General features: G+C 44.9%; 1 protein-coding gene across 1 annotated transcript in view; it reads left to right on the forward strand.

The window, feature by feature from the left end:
- Positions 1-391: 391 nt before the first annotated feature.
- The window catches only part of usta (uronyl 2-sulfotransferase a), a 51388-nt gene continuing 26372 nt past the window's right edge, over positions 392-25407 (forward strand). Inside the window, exon 1 of the mRNA XM_061091250.1 lies at positions 392-929. Coding sequence (XP_060947233.1) covers positions 689-929 — 241 coding nt within the window. The 5' untranslated portion in view covers positions 392-688. The remainder of the gene's footprint in view (positions 930-25407) is intronic.

A 25407-nucleotide genomic window follows, 5' to 3' on the forward strand; every position in this document is an offset into this window, starting at 1 on the left:
GGTCGATGATACAACTTGTTCCACCATGTGTCTGTCGGCGTCTTAGGTTTTGTTTGCAAATTATAAATAAACCATATTAGACTCACACTGTCATCAAACTGTCAGAGTTTGGGCAAATGAGAAGGCTTCACTCCTGTGGAAATTGGAACTTTAAATGCCACAGAGCTCCAGCCTGACTCTGTGTTGAGGCTCGTTTCAATGGATGACCACAGGCTGCATGCACCGTCTGTTCCTGGACACCGGGAGGCGCTGTTTTACGCACACGCACCCCGGACACAAGTCCTCCTTTGCATGAGGTGGAAGTTTTGCCTCTTTCCACGTTCAGTAATCTGACACCTTCCCCACCTCCCAAAAGAGAAAGAGCCGGAGCAGAAGGATGGATCCTTAACTCTGCCCGGAGGACGGAAGGAAGCAGCAGTCATCCAACGAGAGGCACCGAGCAGGAGGCTGAACGCTCAACACAACAAGCTCCGTGGCTGAGGAGGAGGAGGCGGAGGAGCAGCAGCAGGAGGAGGAGGAGGAGGAGGAGGAGAGCCACAGAGAGCTGGGTTCCAGAACAACTCACCGTCCGACCTCCGATGATCTCCAGGCGACAAGTCACGCTTCCCCCGGGCGGATGGGAGACTTTCCTCGGCTCTTGGTGAGGAGGAGATGATGAAGACTCTCCTTGGCGCTTTGTGAGGAGGAGATGATGAAGACTTTCAGCGTCAGTCCCCTTCACAGCAGCAGCAGCAGCCCGACTCCCAACCACGTCCGAGAACGGAACCACCGAAAGCACAGCGCCCTCTCCGCTCTTCTCCCGCTGCGCTTCTCCCTGCGAGGCTATGGTTTCTGCATGGCTACGCTCTTCCTCTTCTGTTTCGCCTCCCTCTTCTACCAGCTGAACGGAGGACCCCCGAAAGTCCTGCTGGACATCCGACAGTATCTCGGTAAGAACTTTTTTTTTTTCTTCCTTCCTCCAGCTCCGAGACGCGTCACCAGTCCGATTCCCCCTCTCTTTGCTGCTGGGAAGTTAGAGAATGAATCAGACTTTCACCTCCTGTGCACCGGGGTTTGTTTTTATGAGTTCTCCTCTTGTCTTCACACCATTCACAACCCCCCCACCTCCACCTGGACTTGTGGAGCATGCGTAATCCCATCTGCACTCGCAGACCTCTCATTTAAACTCTATAGATTTATCCCAAAGTTTTCAAAAAAAATGCATTTCTGACCAGAACCCTGAGGAATGCGAGCTCCTCTGCAACGCTTTGAATCTCGGCTCTGACTTGTCGGAGCATGATTCAGAGATTACTGTTATGGTAACAGCCAGACCGTAATAACTGTAAAAGACTGGGGACTGACACCTCGGCCGGTGCGCTCTTTACGCACGGATGGCACCGGTGTCCTCCAGGCGGGACGCAGACACAGCCACGCGTGTGTCTCTTTGTGTAAATGAGATAGTGGGAGGTTTCCAGTTTAAACTCAGATGTCCCGACGGGAAGACTTGAAAGTGTCTTCTCTTCAGATAGAGCTGCTGGATGACTGTCATCAACCCACTGTGTGATTACAAGGAGAAAGTGGAGTGGCTCTATCTGCCTGGGTGTCTGTGTCGACTTGCGGGGGGATGAGATGTATCCAGGGTCAGGAAAAGGAAGTGTGTGTTCATGCGTGTGGTGTGTGTGTTAAAAAATCTGTTACCAGCAGCAAAAACGTGTGTGTTGAACAGAGGTTTGTGTTCCTACCTAATTCTACTGAGGGCTGGAGGCCTTTATGACGTGATAAACATCTGGAACAGCATGAGAGTCACTCACCAAGTCAGCCACTAATCCCCTGGGTCAGATTGGTTTCCTGTGGACACACACACACACTTACAGAGACACACTCTTACACTTGTTCACATACCTGCACGCCAACGCTACACAATAAGAAAGAAATCATTATAATTTGGTGCACTGTTGCGAAACAGCAACACAGAAAGTTTTTACAGTGCGTGGAAATTCATTATTCATCATTCCATTTGGGTATCAAGGAGAGTAGAGATACTTTCCTTCTGAAACACAATTTGATTTTCGGGGGCAGACTCTATATCCACTGCACACATTCGCTCTGATGGAACTCTGCAGCCTAATGTGATTTAGAAATTGCAGCAGTCGATGCTCGTTCTGTTTTAGAGTGATTGCACAGAGCTAATGCACAAACAGGCAGATCGGATGGGCCGTACTGGGAATCTGGATTCTGAGAAGTGCTCTGCAACCTGCACACGACAGTCACAGTTATCAGCTGGATCTTAGAGACTTTATCACACAGGATGGAGGAGGGTCTGGGTGCCATGACACACAGAGCTGGTGCGTAGCTCTGAGTAAACGCCATGAGCAGTCAGCCATGTGGGGACCATGAGGGCGAGTGATTCCTCTGTGAGGAGATGAATGAGTGTCTGGGCCCACCTGCGTGACGTGAGACCCCCCGGGGGCCCGAGTCCTGTCAAACACTGACTCCTCTGTACTCCGCCGACTTCAGGCGCGAGAGGAGGGGGTGCTCATTATGTAACAGTGACACAACTACAGTGTAGAACCTCCACTGGGTTCTGCATGAGTAATCTTCTCCGCTCGTTACGATGCTGGAGGAGAAAAGCCTTTGTGTTTTTTTGTTTTTTGACTCAGAGTAGGGAGACCATTGAAGTGGCAATATGAGGTTACAAGCAACGGTTAAAGTTAACTTATATTTGGGTCGTATTCTGGTTCCTGAGCTTTATAGTCAAGGGACGGTGAAGTCTGGATGTCGGTCGGGGGAGATGGAGAAAGCAGAGGAGTGGGCTTCAGATGGTCTTCTAGTTGTCTTCGTTCTGAACACACATGTGGTCTTTATACTGGAGGGAGAGAGGAGAGAGAAACCTGGGAGGAAGGTGGAGAGCTGGCTGGGCCCAATCCTCTGGTGCTGTGGTGTCAAAAATTGCCTCCATGGTGCCATGAAAGAGATGGTGGAAGAAAGTTATTTTTTGCAAGAGAACTTTGTGTGCCCGGGGTTTTTCCAGACATGCACCGAATTCCGGATATTCTCCTGATATTTAAGGAAAATGACTGAAATGCAAACTCTGACAAACGTTTGCTTACAGGAGGTTTGCTTTCCCCCAAAAAACAGGAATACATGAGGAAATAAAGAGGGAATTCAGCATCAGTGCACCTCCTCCTCCTCATGCACACTGTACGTAGTATGTGTGACGGACGGCCAAGCTGCTTCTTATGAGCAACCAGTGATTAGTTGATTTATTTACCTTCAGCTGACTTGTGTTACTTTTGGCTGCACCGTGCCAAGATGAAGGTGAGGATTCCTGGTGGGGTGAGTGAATGTGGGAGTCTACATGGAAGAGAATACTAGGTTGATTTTGTGCAAGTGTGTCTTAAGTGTGTGTGTGTGTGTGTGTGCTTCTCTCGGTCACACACGGCGTACAGGGAACAGAGCCTTTTTTGTTTTTGGGCCTGCCGCGGGTTTTGGTGTTTGAGGGTGTCACTCAACGTATAGCTGCAGCGACTAAAACGGCGTGTAGACCTTTAGAACTGGATTTACAGTCTGCCCACCGCTGTGTGTTCACTGACTCACACACAGACACACACACACACACACATATATATTCTATACCTCCATTTTCAGTGATGTTTCTCTTGTAGCAAAGGTGTGTGTCTGCGTGTGTGAATGCACAATCACACCAGACTGTGCGGCAGTGATTCCTCCTGATTTTTGCCTTGGAACATCTCTGACTGAAATGTGATTAAGTTCAATTTATATAAACATATACATTTAGGGGAACCTGACTGTTCATAAACACCAGTGTGGAGCTTATTTGACGAATGAGCTGTTATTAGTCAGGAATCTTTATATCGAAGCAGCTGCCTCCATTCCTGCTTAAAACTCAATGTATATTACATATTATATAAGATAAAAGGAAAGTAAAGACTGGATCTCACCAGAGTTTGAAAGGCTGTGAAGCCTGTGTTTGGGTTTTACTCACTATTCACATGCACCACACACCTTATATCTCTGCAGTGACATGATTTCACAGGGTTTTAATGCCACGATGGGATAATGACTTATATTTTAACAGAAGTAGAAAAAGTTTCTGTTCTCTCAAATCTTCCACTTGCTGAGCTGGACCCTTTCAGGATTAGTCAGCAAACGCCGAGCGCTGAATTCTCCGACATGTGAATGGACGGAATAGATTTTTAAAGGACAGGTCTTCCTCTGTGTTTGTCCATGCTCTGCCTGACCATAAATCATAAACGCCGAAGGAACCCTGTGCAACTGTCAGTCTCCGCTTCTGAAAAGAACTCTGTAACCCCGGAACAGTCGCACGCATAAATTCACCAGAAAGTGGCGGGTAGGAGTGCGAGCTGTAAACTGCAGGGCGGTGTTCAGGAATTACACAGGTACACGCAGGAGGAGGTTCAGGATCCTTCTCCTCCCTCCGGCCGCTGTCCTGTTTACAGCAGAGCTCCACAGGAAGTGGTTGAACGCACATTTTGTCAAATTAATTCTAATGAAGTTTAGTTTGGCCAGTGTGAGCAGTGCGGCAATAACATTTTTACATGTATATAAACAAGAACGGAGAGAGAATGGGAACAGAAGTAATGGAGGAAGGGAGAGTTTAAGGATTAATCCACTGCTGGGAGGATGGCCTTCTAATAAAACTTAAGTATATATGCATGTAGTGGAGAGGCGGGAAGGAAATGGTGCAAAATGACAGAGAAAAACAGAGAGAAAGGACTGTGGTATTTACTTTTGCGTCCTCTTCCTCCTCCTCCATATGCTGTTGTTCCTTCGCTGCGTATTCAAGCTCATATAAGTAGCCCGGAATGTCTTAGGCCGGAAATACACTTATACAGTATATATGAGTATTACCTTCTGCCATGCTCCTCTAGTTGTTGGGCTAACCGGTTCTTTTTGACTGGTATGACTTGATTCTGGCGCCACTGAAAACCAGATACAGGGGACATCTTTGTCCAGGCCACACGATGGGATATTAACAATTCATCTTCACATACTATTGATATTGTAACGATAGAAAGCAGCTTGAAAATCTGCAATGTTCGTGCAAACACTTAAGTTAACTAATGTTGTACGATGACACAAACACACACTCTGCTGATTACAAATATAGATTAACAGTTACAGTTGTGAGCTTAAACTGCTCAACACTTCTGGACCCACTAATGGAGATATAATTACACTTGACCATGTTGTGTTTTGTGTCACTACACACAATTCTATTTATCACAATAATAATCACAGATGGAATCCGGCACTTATTCTCGTTCCTTGAATTTGCTCAGTGTCTCTGAACTGGAGGAACTCAATTCCCCCAACCTGTGTCACCGACCTCACGCCTGACCTGCTGCCCCCCCCGATTGCCTAAACGTCATTAAAATGCACGAGAGCGCTCACACAGATATTTGGAACGTGCCCGCTGAGACCTGCACGCTGCGGCGAGGAAACGGACAAACAAACTGCACATTATGCAGAGGGGCTTTGTTGAGCGAGCCGGACGTGTACGTGTGATTCCTGGAGCAGAGTCGCGGCTCCGCTTCCTGTCGGAGGAAATTAAAAACAAGGTCTTTACTTCATCGGGTCATATTTTGTTCTTCAGGCTGACAGATTTAGCGGCACTGAGTCTTTGAGGGAAGTGACAGTCCCGTGTTTTTAAGTGTCGAATAAAATAAAAATCATAACCAGTGCTGCCACTCAGTTTTTTTTATGGTCCCAGGCGTTGAGGAAAGAATGGTCAAACTGTCAATTTTGTAGTTGTTAGTTGTGTAAAGTTTAAACAGGTGATGAACCAAAGCAAAAACACACATTTCTATTAAAAATTCAAGGCCGCCGCATCACTATAATTTCACGTTTATGGATGAAAGGCAGAAAATATAGGTTTTAACGTCAATCCAACTCTTGGAGCTGACAAAACTCATTAGCAGGAGGACTTTCCTCCCTCCAGCGGCAGTGTGTTCGTTTTCATGGAAGTGTCACAGAAAGCACCAGAACAACTCAGAGGCAAACCCCAGAGCAACTCCTACCTGACGTCACGTCCGCAGCCTCAACGCCAAAACAAATCAGACGGCTTGTAATTGGCTCTGCTTTGGTAAAATGAGCAGACGTCCCCCCCCGCCGAGCACAGGCGGGCCACGCTCCGTTTGTTTACCTGCTTTCTAACGTGCGTGCCAGCCTGTTAATCAGGTGTGAGGGTCAATAAGGAGAAAAGAGGGGGAAACCAAAGACAGAAAAACAAACGGTGATTTGATTTTTAATTGGAGGATTCGGAAGAAAACAAAAGCACAAATGAATATTTCTAGTTTAGTCGGAACGCAGATGGATTCGCATATATTTTTCTTTTTTTCCATTAGTCGTGACAAATGATGATCTGTTGCGTTCCTTATTTCCGGGGTTATTACAAAATGGAATAATTTGAGAGATTGGCTTCATGTCACGCCATGATTACATAACAGATGCAATTAGCATTACCAATTAGCGTCTCCCTGCCTGAGAGGCTGCCGCTGCCCTCTCTCCAGAGAGACGAGCAAACGCTGAAACAACACGGGGTAATTATCCTCCATTAGTGCATTTGTTTTCACCACAGAAAAAAGAAAGAAAGAAAGATGTGAAAAAAAACAACACAGACACACGCCTGCTGTACTCTGTGACTGCTACACAAGGATTACTGAACAATGATGCTTATTAACCCAAGAGAAAACCCAGAGAAATGAGTGGGCGGTGGTTTGAGAATGAGCTGATGTGTGAACTGCCACAAACGACTGATCCAAACAAGACTAAAATACAAATAGTGGCAAAATAACCTGTTGGTGTGTTGACTGTTCAGATAGATGCACAATAATTCACTTTTAAATGACATATTTAGTTGAGTCGCTGCACATTGAAATAAAAACATGATAAAATGCTTATTTTAACAGCGTGGCTACATCAATGTGTGAAATAATATCCTCAGTTCTATGAAGCAGCTTCTAAATGTAATCATTTACATTCTGTTTATATCCAAGCTTTGTGGGATAATGTTTTCACTCGCATTTTTCTTTTGTGCTGGAGAGAGCCAGGCTCTGATAAGCTAAGCAAACTGTCTGCTGCACACAAACAGTTCAAATTTGTGTTTTTTCACATGCGGAGCTTTACACAAGCTGGAGGACAGACTTTGTTACCATTTGATGGAGCGAGGGAACAGGAAACCCCCTGTTTTCACTCTTTTTTGCTAAGCTACTTGTCTACAAGCTGTATATTTAACCAGAAGATATGGGATGCAAATCCAGCCTCGTTCACACCAGATATTCACATCCGTCCTGAGAGATCCCCTCACAAGTGGACAGCTCTAAACTCGCCTGTTCCCATCAGGCATTAACATGCGTCTGTTGTAGTCGCTTGTGAGCTTATCTCACGTCCCTGCTTTACATGCAGATAAACACTTGGGTCATTTGTGTTCACGGAGATCAAATGATGTTGTTTTAAGCCAGTTTGCAGATGCGTCTGACGCTGTGTGTGTTCGGCATCAGCAAGGGAAACGAGCGAAGTTGGGGGGGATCAATAAGACTCATTGAATGAATCAATGAGACACGTGGAGATCCGCTATGAAGACATATTTTTTCTGAGACCACTGGGACACATGAGGCCGGACGGATTGGATCTCAAAACGCATTGAGGATGAATTTGGGTGCTCAGGATGGATGATGATACTGGGTCTGAACAGGATCCCAGTTTTCTTCTTTATCTCTACAAAAGGCACGTTTCTGTAAATGTCAAACCGTTCATTTAATACCAAGACGCGAGCGTGCTACATATTTTATCAACATTTGGCAAGAAAGCGATAAAGTGTATTTCCCAAAATGGCCAATTATCCCTTCAAAACTTGTATAACCGACTAACCTAATGTGAAGCGGTGTATTTATTTCAGCCTTTTGTCCTTCCTGTTGTCAACATCATACACATTTTACACCGGCTCAGAAGGGGGGATGGTTTTAGGAACTGTGTGCTGTTTCTAAGCGGTTGCCAAGACACTGATGACGGCTGGTCGCGGTGGCTTTTATGTCATCGCCTGTGGTGGTGCATAAATGGGTGGGTGGCTCAGGGCCCGCAGCCACTGGGTGGTACCTTGGCTAATGCTTGTGAGACCTATATCCCATAATTTAAAAAGATCAGCGCCAGGATAAATAGAGGTCCTGTGAGAAAATGAGGTATTTGCTTATGACATGTAAACTAAAAAGTTGTGCTTTAATCAGCTCCTCTCCGCTCATAGGGAGGGACAGGACCTCTAATCTGAATCCAGGTATTTTCCTGGAAGCAGAATAAATCCAGTGTGCTGCGTGCGCTGTTGATTTTTGGATCGGTTCAACCCTTCCTCGTATCTCCGTTCCCTGGTGTGTTCAGCTTATTTGGGAAGTTTCTTTGTTTACTTTGGCGAGTGTTGAAGGTGCTCCACATTCCTCTGTTTATTGCCGCCGAACACCCAACATGTCGAGCGCCTGTTTCCATTCAAGCGGCCACATATACACTTGTCGTCAGTCGGCAGGTTTGTGCGGTCACCGAAGTCGGGCAATTTTTTTCCAATTGAATTCTACAACTGGATTTTGTCCCTCTTTTTTCTTTCTTCCCCTTTCGCAGCTCAGGAACAAACACACAGCCTGAGGCCAAGTAATTGGTTGTTATGGGACTTGTTAAAAGGAAACATGTTGCCCGGTGGTCGGCGACATACCTTGTTCAAGGGAACTCTGCCTATCTTTAATCTGAGTGCGTTCACCACAGGTCTGTCTGCTAGCCTCATTTCATGGCAATGAAAAAAGTATATAGTGTTTTTAAAATAGCAGCTTTAAATATACAGCGAGGCAGATAGACCAGCAGTGCCCAGCCCATGTTGTTAAAACCACGATGTGCTGGTTTGGGGAATCGTATTGCTCTGCACTTTTAAGTTGTACGCGCCTGCTCTGGGTTGAGCTGAGTCAAAAGAGAAATGCAGTTTTCTTGATCTGAAATCTACGGGGGACGTATGGGTTTAGTCAGATACTGGTTTCTAAATCAATCCTTTTGAAGTGGGACTGGTGCCTAAACGGTTGTAGAACTGTTTTAAAAAGCATAAAAGCTAAGGCAACTACAATCATTTATCACTAAATAACAATTTCAGTGGCAAAATACTCCAGCTTCAAACTCTTGATCAGTTGTCTCCCCAGCCCTGGATCCAAGGACACCCACGCTGTCAGCATGGGGTCACCCAAGCAGCTGAGCGCGGATTGCCTGGTGCTTCGTTAGGTTTGACGTGGTCCTCTCTTTACAGAATAGTTTTTTGCTTCACGTCTTGATGTCGGAATCCTTTCAAGTGAAATACAGCCTCACCTTCGACTGATTCGCTTTTGGCATTTTACAAACGCTACGTGCCTTTCCTCAGGTCATAACGTTTAAAATATTGCCTTTTACTCTCTGTGCATCTCTAGTGATGGTGGTGAACTAAGCATCCTGTTTTCATTGCTCTGCTGTTTTAATCCATTGGTTATCAGCCCTCTTATCTACTTGTCAGCGGCAGAAATCACTTCCTTACATGCACACGTAATCCAAACAGATGTTAAATGTTATTTTGTGCCAGACACCACGAGTGAAACCCGAGGGCCGAGTCAGGTGTGTGGTTTGTCAGAAGTTCCCCTTTTTTTAGAAAACGATACCAAAACACAGATCATCACTTTCTGAAGCCGTCAACCTTTATTATTATTACACTGGTCTCTCATTAGCTCTGCACCGGCCTGTTGGCTCTGAACATGAAAGCTTATGGGCTACATGAATTTGTTTGATTTCACTTTCATTTAATTTGGGTGCAAGTGCACACATGTATGCACCGTTAAGACGCCTTTTAAGAGATCCTAGTTGGTCCCAGATGAAACCAAATGGGGATTAGATTAAGGAAAGACCATTACATAATGATAAAGCAATGTTTCCATGAAGGCAGGAGCACTGGAAGACTTGGAAACGAACACACACACTCTCTTTCCTCCGCTGCTTAGCTTACATGAACAATCCTAATTGTTCCATCGGTAATACGCTGCCGTTTTGCAAGAAATAACTTTAAATACATAGGAAACTTTTTTCCGCAGTTTAATTTAAAAGGTGCACTCTGCTCTAGACTTCAGCTTTTGAAACAGACCCGGCATCCGAAGGGCCGAGCTAGACGGAGAGGAACGCTACAGAGAGATGTCAAGTAACACCTCTCAGCTCCCAGCCAAACAAACGCTTATGTAATTTCTGCCCGTCACTCAGAGAGCCATAACTCAGTAAGTTAGATGAAAGCCCGGAGTCGACTGGTATACACTTTAAAATGATCACCACAGGCTTCCACACCCTTGAGGGGAGATAAAGCTGACTTCAAGTTATTATTATCACTTTATCGTCTGCTGACACCAGAGACAGCTCAATATTTTTAACGGTGACATTGCTGGATGCGGAGCCGTGTGCTCTGCTGCCAGTGTTTCCACATTGTGTTCCACCCATGATCTCACTCTTTCACTTTATATATATAGAGAGATTAATAGATATGAAGCAACTCACAACTTGTATTAGATCCCTACAGCATCTTGCACAGCAGTTGTTCTCTAACTTAATCCCATCATGATCAGTGACCCTCCCTGCCCCTGTGTGCAGCAGTTGGAAGGAACACCACCGAAACCGCCCTGCAGAGAATAAAACTATTTATTGCTCCCGAGCTTGGCTGCGCTGAGACAGATTAATGCATTGATGGCAAAGAGGAGAGAGGGTGGACGGTCTCAGTCGGAATGTGGTCGTCCCCCGTGGAAAGCAAAACCTCACCTGGGCCAGATCTCGCACCTCCGTCTCAAAATGTGCTCCCCGTCCCTGAGACCCGCCGTTGTCTCCCACCACTTCTCTGTCTCTCTCTCTCTCTCTCTCTCTCTTTTTCTCTCTCCGTCTCCCTCTTTCCTCTCAACACCTGCCTCTTATGGGAAGACAGGAGTGCAAACTACTGAGAGAACGTCGTACACGCCCAAAACTCGAGGGAAAAAAGTGAGGGCCGGTGCGAAAATCCACATGCTGCCATCACCTGTCACACTTATGAACTCAATATCGAGATCTCCCCCCCCCCCCCTGTCTTCTTTCGTGTTTACCCTGCAAACAACAGACGCCTCAGCTGCTGAAGCCGCAGCCGAGGGAGCGTTACTGTACTGTAGTGGTGAGCTGCTGCAGCCCTGACCCTGTACAAGTGTTCCGGTCTGCAGGAGAAACCGCATTTTCCAGATGTTGTCAAGAGACAGCGCGAGTGAGCGACACAGTCCAAAGTGTGTTTCTTTTTTTTTTTATATACAAAGACACGAAAACATGCAGCTTCCAAGAAGTTTGTTCTTTTTCCTGTTTGGTCAACGCTGAGGCTGCGGCCCTCATTCTCAGCGGAGCAGCCCAGAGCAGTGGGTAGAGGTGTTAATTACATTGTGTTTGTGATTTCTACTGAAAAAGAAAGTGAGTCAAAGGTTCACCTCTAGCATCCAGAGCAGTTCAGGAATGTAATCTGCTAAACTAGTAACGCTTCAGAAGTTTAACAGGAGGTCAAAGGTCATGTCGGGATGTTGGTTAAACCCCGCTTGACGTGAGTAACCCAAGAATTTAGTGCTGCTCCTTACACACGGTGTTGCTGCACCTCTTGAAAAGCCATCAGTGGCCAGGCCTGGTTCACTGGCCCAGATCCTGGTTGTGAAGCGTTTCCACTGGCCCGGCCCAGAACCACCTCTCCACTGCACCAGTCTGGACGGGTCTGAATCCCAGCCAGTTGGACCTGCCTGCCCTGCAAATCCATCCATCACTGCAGGAGGTTGCTCTCCTACTTCCCCACAAGTTCTCACTCCGAGGATTACTCTGCTTTTCTTCCACTGTTTATCCAGCCTTCCTTTTCGCTCTCCATCTTTCCTCCTCTTTTTCCATTTCCCCCCTTTGCCGCTGTCTCTCTCTACTCGTCCTCGTGCCATGTATCTCCTCTCTCTCTCTCTCTCCACCCCCCCTTCTCTTTCCTCTCCGGGACGTCTGTGCGAGAAACTTCCACGTAAATTCTTTCCTGGGCGGCAAACACTTGGCGAGCAGATGCGGCCTCCGAGTTGTCCTCTGCTCTGGAGTGGACATGTATGACACAGACACACACACTGTACACACACACACACACACCCACACACACACACAATTGTGCCACTGGGTGCGTTGTCAGCGTGGAACTTCCATCTGGGACGTTTGTGTCTCTAATCACTACATGCAGTTCCATTACCCACCCGACCACAGGATTTGAAAACCGCTGTCTCTCTGAGCTCTCCTGTATCATCTCCACCCATTTGTGTATACGTGTTACTGTTTATGCACATTTTATCCATGTGTGTGTGTGTGTGTGTGTGTGTGTTTAATGTGCTGACTCTTAAGTGTTCGTTCTTTCACGAGTTCACAGTCTTATATTTGTGTGTCTTGGGGCTGCTGTGCTTGTAGAACTGATTATCGGCCAAGGTGCCTGTTTCACTGTCTGAGAGAGAGAAAAATGAAACGTCTTCACGTCTGTTCATGGAATTTGCTTCAGGGAAGAAAAGACTATAAACAGTAGATGGAAATTGAAAAGAAAGGGATAAAAGATGTTGTGACAAAGAGATCGCAGCCGTCGGGGATTATCAGCGAACATTACTACCGCTTCCATCATCCGGCTGTTTATCTTCACTTTCCTCTGTCCGTTTTTAACTCGTGCCTGTTCTTTACTGTCTCTCCAGGAACAAAAATTAAACAAAGTCTCTTAATTTGGAGCTGGACCCCAAACTAGAAACCGTCCGTCTTCCTTTTACGCAATTGGACAAATTTTCTCGCTCTGTGTCTCGTGTGTTTCACAACAGGTCGGACTGTGGGTCTGTAGTTTGTAGCTCAGTGTTGGTTTGTCTATAATTAGCCGCTCTGTTCTAATGAGCTGTTCTTGGAGGCCTGAAGCGAACCGCTGACCACCAGCTAGTGTAGCCTATAGCCCACACGGCCAAATTAAAGACAAGCTCCATCTTCAAGGCCGCGCTTAGCTGCTGACTGTGCTCACAGACAGCACCACCTCAGCGTGTAGTTAGCAAACAAAACATTCATATAAAATATAGGGGAACAAGTACATTTGTTCGTTTTTCTGGTGTTGTTATGTGACTGTGTGAATTATATTTCTGGCGTTACCTGTTGGTGTCGTTTAATAAAGGAATCCAGCGAAGAAAAAAAAACCAGTGAACTGCAATAATTTTTTGAAAAACATTGAATATTTTCCAATGTTAGAGAAAGTGTAAAGAAATGCCTTGATCCGCCCCCCTGATCCGGACCCATATAAATATTTGATGCGCTCCTTTACTGACCGATACTGCTTCCTTCAACCACGTTTCCTAGTATTCTGCCCCTGTTAAGTCAAGTTATGTTTCAAATATTATTTCAAATATTCAAAAATAGCAAAAAATTGATTTATGCAAAAGAACATACTGTAAATCGGATCAGCAAAATGTAGGCCCACCTTTGTATCTTGTATAATTTTAGTCACTGAGGGTCCTGGCTTATTATGTGTATAATATTATGTGTAGACTACTGTAAGCTGCATTTCACTTCTTAATTTACACTTTTCTATTCATCTATTTATGTATAACAGTTTATCATCATTCAAAAGATGGTTACAGGTTGTGTAAGTAGAATCCTACAGTACTGCCCTTTGACAGAAGAGTGTAGGGAACTAACTAATTATGGAAAATACTCAAGTAACTCAAAATGATCAGTCACTCTGATTCTTCCCAAACCTCCAACATGCATCAACGCGCTCTTTCATTCATTAATGCACACATTGCTCAGTCACATGTGTGTGTGAGTCACATATGCTCAGATGGACTGTGGTGTAAAAGCTGCTCTGCCTCTATTTATAAGAGTAAAGGATCCCTGTGTGGTTGGTCTAAATAAAGGGGCTGAAGCAGCAGCAGAAACTGGGCCCATGTGGGTTGTTCTCCGCAGAGATGGAAAAGCCACACCACTCAAACTGGGCTTTCTAGGAGTTTGTGTGTTCTGGTTGACATCTGTTCTTTGGAATATTAAGTGCTGTCGGGGAAACAGGTGGAAAAATAAAGCGTCCTGTTCGGCACTTGCTTGTCGTCAACCAGATGTCTCCCTTTATCTCTCCTCTTTCTTGTTCTCTTTGTCTTCTTCTTTCAATCCCTCTGACAATGTCTTCTCCCAGACAGGAGCCTTAAGGTGGTGGATAGATTCCGGGTTGTATATTTTAAGATGCAACTAAGAGCATGTGTCCACATCGAATCTCCAACATGACACATTGATTATAGGCCAGTGCAGACTGTCTGCGTCTGTGAACTGTGAGCAGCAGCATATGGACAGAAAATTACCACGATGACTGAGCACAAATGCATTCGGACCAATGTGTGAGCGGAGATCTTGTGTGGTTCCGTGCTGACGTCTCTAAGATGTCAGCAACGCACGGAGGTTGAAATATGACTTCGGTCCAGTCCTCATATACCAATGAGTAAAACTGGGTGTAGATACAGGAGAGTTATATACACCAAGTTTTCACCCCTGGCAGTTAGTCTGTATGCAAGAATACACCCTTTACCCCCCCTCAGCCAAGACAGGGCATTGTTCAACATTTTCATTGTTTTCCCAGAAAAAAAATGTCTGGATCTTGTTGAATAAATAAAAAATCTGGTACATTTAGGGAACTATGAGTGTGAGAAATCTGGTGCCGCCTGATTGAATTTAAGGGATTGGCCTTACTGTACATTTTGCCACTCTGCTTTTTACTTTGCATATCGTCTCAGTTTTTGCTGATTTTCATTTTTCACCTTCGTTTATGAAAAAAAAAATATTAAAACTCCTTGTCACCATTCAAAGTCCTGACCACAATTGGAAGCTAATGATCCCGGCTGCCTTCAAATGACAATGAGCCGAGCGTCAGACGGTGTTTATGAATGAAAGCTACTTATTGCTCTCACTGTATTGAGCCAGTGTTTGAGAGTTTGAAGCCGTGCCCACGTTTCCGAGGGGCCAGTCAAGGGTGAGAGAGTTTCCCTCACCTCCACGCCGCTCAGCTCCACTGGCCGGCATTAGCATGAGTCAACAGCGTTGGCGTGTGGATGCCGTGTTTGTTTGCCGCTCACTTGCATGCATGTGTAGAATGGCTGTGTGTGTGCGTGTGTGTGTGAGAGAGAGATAGAAGTGGTGTGTGTGTGTGTGTCTCCGCAGGGTGGCTGCTGGGAGGCTGAGCGCAGCACAGGGTTTCAGTGTGCTGCCTCTAACCAAGATGTGATGTACTATGTGACCTTGCCCTAACACAGCAGGAGAGAGGCCAAATCCGTCCTTTCAACCCTCCCACATGCCGTCTCCGTGCCCCTGATGACAGAAACAGAGAAGGAATACACTTGGCACTCTGCTCGTCCTGTAAGGAAACCCTCTTTTATGAAGAAAATTAGCCTCCTAATGACCTTTAATAGGTGTATATTTCTTTATTGCTTCTCCTTGAGAGCTTGTGGTTTGGGTTTTGTTGCTAGAGACGGAACGGAGAAAAAAAACGTGGCCGTTTCTCAGAAGCTTACGGTGCATCTGTCAGCATGGAGGAATCTGCTCATTTGCATGTTTATTAGATTAATGAAGTGTCTGTTTCATAACCAGTCAGATTTATGGCAGCTTAAGAGGCGATCGTTTTAAAACCCTCAATGCTATCGTATTTCTGCTCTAATTATAAAGTTGTTATTGAAAGAGGCAGCAGGGTGAGAAAGAGAGATTTCCCAGAAGCTGTTGTTGTGGTGGCGTCTGTTTGGAGATAAGAAACGATGATTGGAAATGAAGCCGGAGAAGCCACAGAGGTCAGAAAGTTCAACAGCACTGGTCTTTCTTTCTTTCTTTCTTTCTTTCTGTCTTTCTTTAATAATGGTGCAGTGATTTGCACTGTCGCCTCACAGCAAGAAGGTTACTTGGGTTAATCTCATCTTTCTGTTTTGAGTTTGCATGTTCTCCCCATGTCTGTGTGGGTTTTCTCCAGGTACTCGAGCTTCCTCCCACAGGCCACAGGCATGGAGTCTTTCATTTGTCCCGAGTTGGTTGTTTGTGTGTTGTCAGCTCTGCGATATGCCTGGGACCTGTCCAGGGTCAACTCCGCCTCTCGCCCATTGTCAGCTGGGTTTGGCTCCAGCTAAATCCCCTATAGACCCTTAAAAGATAAGCAGAATAGATAATGGATGGATGTACAGATGAAGGATGACACTCTGTGTTGGTTCTCTTACCTGATTTTACTTTCTATTTCCATCAGTAAAATGATAAAACATCTTCCAACCAATGAATGACTTACATGTAGGGTTGAAGTGACTGTTCACTGATCAGTCAATCATCAGAAATTCTGATTAGGCCTATCTATTAATCAGTTTGGTTATCTTTGGGTTTTGGATTGGTAGTTGGACATAACAAGACATTTAAAGACGTTTTCCAAACAATCAAATATCATTGGTATTTTCAACTAATCAGCCGCCCCGCTCGGAAGATTCTCATCTGTTCACTGACCCGTTACAACTTACTCACTCTTAGTCTAATCCTGTTCAAACTTCTGACACATTCCTGACATTTGCTTGTGGACTCTCAGAAACGGTGTGGTGACGCAACTTCCTGTGTTGCTCAAGCTGGATCATAGATCATGCGTCTCCACACTGTGAAATCACACAGTCAGATTGTGCCACAGATTGAATGAATCATTTGACAGAACAGGAAGCTGAAATGATGCATCAGCTTTTATCTTGCGCACTATCTCCTTGAAAAGTTGCCTTTGATGTCAACACCTGCGTCATGTGGTCCAGTGGGCGGCGGCTTCAAAGTGTCCAGGCTTTTTTCAACTGCGTCTAATTAACCAACTGCGGTACAGCTGACTCTGACTTGTCCTGATTTAACCAAATATACTACTTCTACTTCCACATCTTCAAATCTTGCATCACAACTAATAAAAAAACGAAACCCGTGTTATTGTTGGACGTGATTATTATTGTTGACCACATTCTGCAGTATTTACACACAGATTATGGTTTGCTTTCATATTGCGGCTTTGAATCTGATTCATGATGGTGGTGGATTGATTTTTAAAAGCCCTAATTGTTACTGCAGTAGACGCAGCCTGTTCCAAAGGCTTTGTCTATAAATACGTCTTTGCTGTTCTTGGAAGTGCGAGCTGCCATCTGTTGTTTATTGCTCGGTTGTTGCTCTTTGCTCTCTCTTTTTTGGCCACTGTGGGACAGTCGGACGCCAGACTCCTGTCACGGCATTATCACCAAACTGTTCAAGCTCTGTCACTACATTTAAATATGCTCACCTTAGCTTAATAAATCCCTTCTGTCTCCATTTGAAAGAAAAGCTTTGTAATGTAGACAGTAAATATGTTTTTGATTATGCATGTGATACCGTAAGTGTGCAGGATTTAGTGGCATCTAGTGGTCAGAGGGCAGATTGCAACCAACAGAAGGCCCCGTCCCCTCACCCTTTTCCTCCCACGCGTGTGTGAGAACCTACAGTGGCTTCTACGTCACAATCAAATATAATTATGAATGTTGTTTTCTATTTATTCTTATAGATCCCCCATAATCCTACACACTGAGGTTCTCCTCTTTTTCAACAACATGTGCTCAACACATGGCAAACGCACTTCCTTTGGCACCTGATGAGGTTAGGGGAAAAGCAGCATGTTGGTTTGTGTGTGTGTGTGTGTGTGTGTGTGTGTGTGTGTGTTTGTGGAGTTTAAGAGGGCGCAGTGATGATGTCATGGGGTACAAGGTGGTCTGCTACAGACGCACATCCTGTGGCTTCTGGTAATGGGCAGTGTAAAATGTCCTTGCACACTCGCGCACACAAAAACACATGCATGCACTTCTCTCTTCCATTCTTTTCCTCACGTGCACACACACTATTGGACGTAAACAAATACAAATCTCTCTCTTGTCCTTGTTTTCTCCCTATCGACACACAACCACTTTCTATTTGTTTTTGTTCCGTCTTTCACACGTCACACATGTTCACATATACTCACATATGCTGGAATAACTGAGCGCAAAACAAGGGAGTGGCAGGGTCCGGTCCAGCGGTGGTTTAACCTGGCACTGACCAGAGCTGCAGTCCAAGATGGAGCCTGACAGCCGTTTCCGTCACATGAGTATTTATGTAGCGGACATGGAGGCCAGGGCTCTGCCACCATCTCCTGTGTAATTTGTGAAAGTTTTGGGGTTTTGCAGAATCTACTTTTACACGTGAAAGCACACATGTGCACATAGATAAAGCACATACATGTAATTTGCAAGCAATTTTGTGCATGCACGCACAGCATTTTTAAAATGCTTCACTGGCTAGAGCTTTTTTAATTCCCCAAATTGTGAAGATTTCTGAAACACACATGCGGTTATGTACCAGCAGCAGCACTCTGGCACACACGCTGCATCTGCACACCACTTGCTCTGCATGGAAAACAGCTGAAGGCGGAGAGGGAGCGTCATGGTTTGGCCCACTATAATTCCTCCCAAGTAGTAATTAGGTAAGAAAATATGATTATGATGATGATGTATAAGTCAAATTAAGCAAGGCAATTATCTGATTAAAGTAAATCAGCTATCGAAAATTTGTGGAAAACTCACTCTGGCATTTGGGCACGATCTATCTTTAGCTAGTGTTGGCCCGACTTCAGCTCTGATTTCCTGTCAGCGATGGTTAGGAGCATTTTGTTTCAGACGCTGGCACCTGACACTTCTGTCAGTTCACGGTGAATGTGGCTATTTATGAAATTTCCATCACTGCAGTGATGTTTGTGATTTACTGCGGAGGCAACTTTCCTACTTAATTTTATGTGTGTTTCGTCCAGTTTTTCTACCTTTGCATATTTCATTTTAACACCACAGAGGCACAAATTATACTTCATCTTTCCATGACTATTTATCAATTCTGGCTCAAGTAATTTACTATTTATTATTTCTTCTCATTAGGTAATAATACCACAGTAAATCCATGCATGGGTTCCTGTCGTAGCTTGGAAGAAAATGTGACTTTTGCATAAAAACAATGATTTACCTTGAGCATTTTAATATATTTTAGTACCATTGCATAATATAGGTATTAATACCATAATAATCCCATGCCTTGCTCCTATGGCTTTTCTAATTGACAGCCTGTGACACTACCTGACCTTTATGTGTGGCAGTAATTTACCTCATGTCTGGAATGGATCGTCTCAGTGCTGAAATCACACCGACATGCAGCCCTATAAAGGTCTATTGTTGAGACCCATGAGAAAAGTAGCACACAGTGGACCACAGTCACACATTGTGTGGAGCTCTTGCATTTCTCCCCTCCGCGGAAATATTTTACGACATGGCCTCAGTTCTGTCAGGGCCATCCATAAAGCTATTACAACCCAAGTTGGACTGTGAGTCTCCAGTTCCATTCCATCATCCCACTGTGCGTCTCTCTACGATCTCCTTCTGTCCTTCATTATCTCACTTTTTACTGTCTGTTTCCTGCCATCTCCTTCTCTCTCTCTCTCTCTCCATCGCTTCGTCTTCCCTCTCTCATCTGTCCCTCACTCTAGTGTGAGACCTAGCACCACACAGGCTCCCTTTATGCACTCTGTTTGTTCTGCAGCGCCGCTCTCGCTGTTGAGCAAAGTCTGACGAGGACGGCTGCCGCTGCTGCTACAGGGACAGAGATTATCTGTTAGATTGTAGACTTTAGGATTTATAATCGATAGTTCTGCTATTTGTCAGTGTTTGACACACACAGGGTCGACACATATACACATTAGGACACACATTTTGACGATAAGGTCCCTTCCACAAGGGTCTTTCTCACAGCTGGACGAGTCCCCCTGAGCCAACACTCCCTGTCAGGAAGCAATAACATTCCATCAGACGCCATAGCGTATCATTGTCATGAGTTATGGTTCCTCTTCGTCATGACATTGGCACATTAGATGTAGAATGTAACTTTTACCGCCCACTTTAGGAACGGCTCTTGTTCCAGAAGTCAAACTCAAATTCATATTCTCCACTGATGTTTCAGAAAATCCTTATAAAAAGAGTTGCCGAGCTACGAGATGAGTCATGACCCTAAAACATTTGATTCCAAGCAAAACCAATATTGGAAAATGGAAAAAAAGTTGAAGGAACAAGACTGTGTACATAATAATTATTGTTATTATTAAGAGTGAAAGAACTACGCATCCCATAAACCATTGCAAATGATCCCTTAGCAACGACTTCCAGCCCGATTCTTTTTGCGTTTAACCTTGTTGTCCTCATCTAAAAAAAAACAACAGCGGTTTCTCTGTGGTAAACGTAAAGTAACGCTGAACCATGTGATCGTAGCCGACATTTCCATGGTAACAGCAAGCTCAACCAATCAGAGACGTCACAATTACACCTTCTCCTTGACACTGGGAATGAAACAGTTTTTTCTAAAAAGCAGCTGGACTCGTAGCTTGAAGTAAATCTTCATTGGAGGTTTGCAATATTATCGCTTTTCATCTAAATTTTAGTTTCAGAAAATGAACGGGATTTTTACCTCTGGAACCAGCTGTTGAGCTCTATCCCGACACAGGAGAACACCAGCTCTAGCTTTATGTCATTTTTTAGTATTTATTTCATGTGTGTGTGTTCATGTACTTTACTACAGTAGTAAGCTATACTCTCTCTGTGTCTGCGTCATAAATCTGTGCTTCCTGGTGGAATCATCATTAGTCTCTGTTGAAGGGTTTTCAGGACATTGAGGAAGCTCCAGCAGCCAAACGGTGCCATTCGTCTTCTTCTTCTTCTTCTTTCTCTTTTGCACAAACTGATTCGATACCTATTTGTTCCTATTTCACTCTCGCTGTCCTCCACTCTCCCCCTCTCCGTCTCTCCGCCCATGTCTTTACTTCTTTTCATTTCCTCACTGTGCACTGCACTGCAGCAGATGCTTTTCCTGAATCTGATTCTTGTGTCACATGACGGGCCCAGAGGAATTCTGGTGCTCTGTAGGAATCCCCTGGTTTCTGTCTGATCCCTCCTTCAAAAAAATGTTTTAACTTCCCTCTGTTGCCCCCATTCTGCCTCTTTCCCCTTGTCGGTCCAGAGCTCACCCCCACAGACTCCCACAGGGTGTCTGGAGGGAGCAGTTGATTTACAAAGCACACTACAGAGGAGTGTGCACGGCCATTTGTCATTTGTCTCTCCACATGTGTGTGTGTTTTTTTTAGGGTATACGAAACCGCAAGAAGACATCTGAGAGAGCGGAAGGAGAGAAAAGTTGAACTCATGCTGGAAATGCACCTTAAAAGTTTGCTTGGTTAAAAAATCAAAGCTGTTAAATAATATTGAGGGTGTTCCGATAAGCATTTTTTGGGGAAGATCGCCGATAAACTAAATAGAGGGAATATCAGTCGGAGCACCCTTAAATAATATATTTCTCAAAGGACTAATGTTTGACACTGATGGAAGTTTGGTTTTCATGGGTTATTTGACACTATTAAAACAGGGATGATACGTCATGATTGACTGACTCATGATTGGTCGAGCTCGTGTGTGAACGGGAACATGACACTTCTATTGCGCAGGCACTTTCTCCAGATGCTCAAGGCGGTGGCGTTCATATCCAAGATATTTTGGCGTCATTTCTAGATAGCGGGAGGAAGTGAAGACACGTTGTCACTCTTTGTATAAAGTAGGTAGCAACCACCTAGCTTAGCCTGAGCTATAAGCTCATCTTAATCTAATAAATGAGCTTCAGAGGCACATTTTCTTACAGGCTCTTTACCCGTGTTTACAGTCCGGGGCGCTCAGCTTTCTGTCTCCATCGCACAGACATGAAAGTGATATTGATTTTTCTCATCTAACTCAACAAAAAAAAAATGCCAAGTGCATTTCCCAAACTGTCAAATTCATTCCTTTTATCTCGCTGTAGTCTGTAGCCTCATTCAGGCTCCGCACACATGTGATTGTTTTTATGTGTGTTTCATGTGCGTGTGTTGGCGTTGGGGTTAGAGACGTCTGCTCTGTGCTGCAGTGACGGACCATGAGAGCAGTGCAGGCTCTCTCAGTGGCTACATGCACATCCAAGCATGAAACCTAAAGCAAACAGATAGCAGACGCTCACTGTGAAGTCGGGGAAAAGTCAAAAGATTCAAGATGGAAGATTGAAAGGTTATTTTGGCCGGTGAGAGCAGCAGCTTTTCACCCTCACTGTTCCCGAAAGGCAGCTTTTCTGTGTGGAGGAGGAGGGGAAACGAAAAAAACCTCACCCTCATGACAGAGCAGCAGGAAATCCAAATACATGTTAAGATTGGGTTCACCAACACAATATCTGGTTTGGTGATGATTGTGCAGAGAGGCGTGGCACACACACCCGGCTCCTCGAGTTTATCTATAGCATGTTTCATTTGTGACTCAGCAGAATCACGGCTATCCTCCAAGCAAGGGTGGCAGATGTTTACGGTTTTCACGAGCAGCTGTTGCCTGTTTCACGATGAAAGGATTCGTAATGACACATTGTTTTGTGTATTTATTTTTGTCTTTCCTACTCCTCTGGCCTTGTCTGTGCTGATGGTTACCAGCAAGAGCTCAACACATGCTGGAGGTTCTTTTTGGGGGAGATTTTCCTTCCTTCTGTCGCTGCTGAAAAAGGTGAAAGGTCACATTAGATAGATGTGATGTGTTTCACAAGGGAAGGCGCCTTGCTGACCTGCGATGACTGGTGCAGACGCCACCAGGATAAGAAGGGAGCTTTAATGGAGGATATAATGGGAGAAAACAGGAACAGGCTTCAGAGCACTAAATCATTGTTAGCTGCAAAAAAACTCTGTCAAAAACTGATTTAGATTGGTTGAGACTCTGTGCCAGGGGACTGGGATTGTAAACAAGCGACTGAAGCAGGGTGTTTTCTCCCAGCTTTCACTCAGGCAGAGCCTTCTGTTCCAACTGTAGTCGAAGCCAAAGTGTATTGCACTAAGAGCAGTCCGTCAAGATGCTGTGAAGGAACGCTGGTGTAAACAACAACAGTTTTTTCAAGAGTTGGTATTTTAATTTGTCTTTATTTCAAATGCCAAGACCAATCACTGTTGTATATTACAATGAGATTTATATGCCATACTAGTAGTAAGTGTACAAAAGTTTAGTTTGTCCAAGGGTGACGAGAGTCTCTCGCCCATTTTAAATTTTCAATTAACAGCCTATGTAATTTATCCTTTTATTTTTTATTTTAAAATGTATTTTAATGGAGCAAAATCATCTTACTGGTGTCACATCTCGCAATAACTTAATTTTTTCTCTAAAACCATGCATTTCCAGTGGAGTATGGCACAGATTTAACCTGTGTGTGTGTGTGTGTGTGTGTGTGTGTGTGTGCGCATCTTCTATTTATGTGTTTTCCACATGGCGTGTTGTGTGATCTGGTGTTAAACAACAGAGGCAGAGTAGTTGCACAGCTGTGGTTGGTCTTTAATGGGTTTGCTGCTGTTGTTTGTTTTTGTTGTTGTTGTCCCACACTGCCACCACTGTTTACATCTTGAAATACTCCGAAATAACATGGCTTTGGGTTTTTCAGACTTTGAGCCAAAACATATTTATCATGTTCATTTGCTATTTAAGCCAAAACAAAGGTTCACCACAACAACGTCCTTTCATTGAATGTTGTACTGTATACTTGTTGTGAAGCTTCTTTTGTTTATAGGTTAGCATCTTTAATTATTGTGTGTGTGTGTGTGTGTCCGTTAAACCCTCCCACAAGGTACTGCTATTTTTACCTAATTGTCTTCATCAGATAAAAAACCAAGACTTAAAAGGTCCCCTCCATTTGACTTCTTTTATAGGAGTGTGTGGGAAAAGTCTCTGGTCAGTCACTATGCCCAGCGGCAGGCTCTTTATCCATAAGGACAGGCTAGCGAGACAACTGGTGTCGAGTCCACATGTCCACAAGCAGAGACGAGGTATGTAAAGAAATGACTGTACAAGCACTTTGGTCCTCTTTAAAAAAACGGAAGTGCAGAAAGCTGACGGAGCATTCGGCTGGCCAGAAATCCCCGTGACGAGCAATATTCTCTGCTTCACACTTACTGTAGCAGCGCCTGCCCCTGTCGCCCTCAGGATGCACCGCTAAAGGAAGAGCATCGCATCACTTCCTCTCCAGCGGACGAGTGATTACTTCTACTTGGACTTCATGGCGTCAGACGTCTATTAGGGTTTCAACCGTTTCCCCAATTTAGCTCTTCATGGCTCATTTCTTCATTTCAAAGCTGAACCTGATTTCCAGAGTCAGTGACCGCATGTTGGATTGAGTGGGGTCACGCAAGCTCGAGATTAAGATGTGTTTGTGTCGAAATCAGTGGACAGAGAGTGGGAAAGTTCCCGTGGCCCTGAGAGCAGGTCCCAATGTACTTCTCTCATCCAAATTAAATGTGTTGCTTTGTGTAGCATGCACCTATAGAGCTGTCCCTGCTTGGTGCTGCAGCGTTTGAGTCCGACCGAGATCAATTCCTGCAGCGAACGGACCACGCGGCTAGACGGAGGTGATGTTCTCCCGCTCCTCTCGAGGTTTCCTCGCATGCATGAACGGTCCTCAGTTGTTTTTTTGCACTTTGCTTGTCCTCGTTCGGTCTCATTGATTCCCCTTCTAGTTTTGAGACATCAGACGACTCCGTTGGGGGGTCGCGTACACTGATTTACGTCATCAAGTGTGAAATCTACTGAGGGCTGGAAAGTGACTGTTCAAAGAAATGCACCAGTGGCTAAATAAAAGACCGATCATCCGTCATCTGACAAAACATCCTAGATTTGACTCAAGTCAGCTCTTTACTTCAAAGAGTGTCTGTCCATGAATGTCTGTCTCAGATGTGCCGGGTTGTCATGCGGCATCTTCATCAGCCGCAGCACTAGTTTAGCCCATGACTGGTTGAAAAGGATGCAGGCATTCACATGGATAGTTTCCTCACAGATCGGATGAGTCACCCTGTTTCCTCAGTTCTTCACCGAAGCATTTGAAATGATTAGGATTTTTCGTTTTCTGCAAAGTCTGTCTTTTATTTTGGGCTTATTGGGCATTTGGCGGTTGCAGCCACTTGAGTCAACACCAGCTCAGTGGTTCATCCCGAGCACACGGGAGCAACGACTAGTGTCCACAATTACCACTCTGACAGTCACCCTGCAGTCCCCTGCACACACTATCTGTACGTTCTTACAGATACAGCAACCCAAAACTTCAAAAAGTCCACAAATTAGCCTCCCCCCTGCCAGGCTTTGGTCATGTGGCACCTCCAATAACACAGCAGGAGGAACAGAAACCTGTCTAATCATTGTTGACTCGCGAGTGTCTCAGGGGTTGTGTGGAGTTGGGCGTAAGAGGGTGGAGACCCTGACCCTTTAGTTTAAC

This window comes from Limanda limanda, chromosome 18 (genome assembly GCF_963576545.1).
Source record: "Limanda limanda chromosome 18, fLimLim1.1, whole genome shotgun sequence".
In the NCBI taxonomy this organism is placed as follows: Eukaryota; Metazoa; Chordata; class Actinopteri; order Pleuronectiformes; family Pleuronectidae; genus Limanda; species Limanda limanda.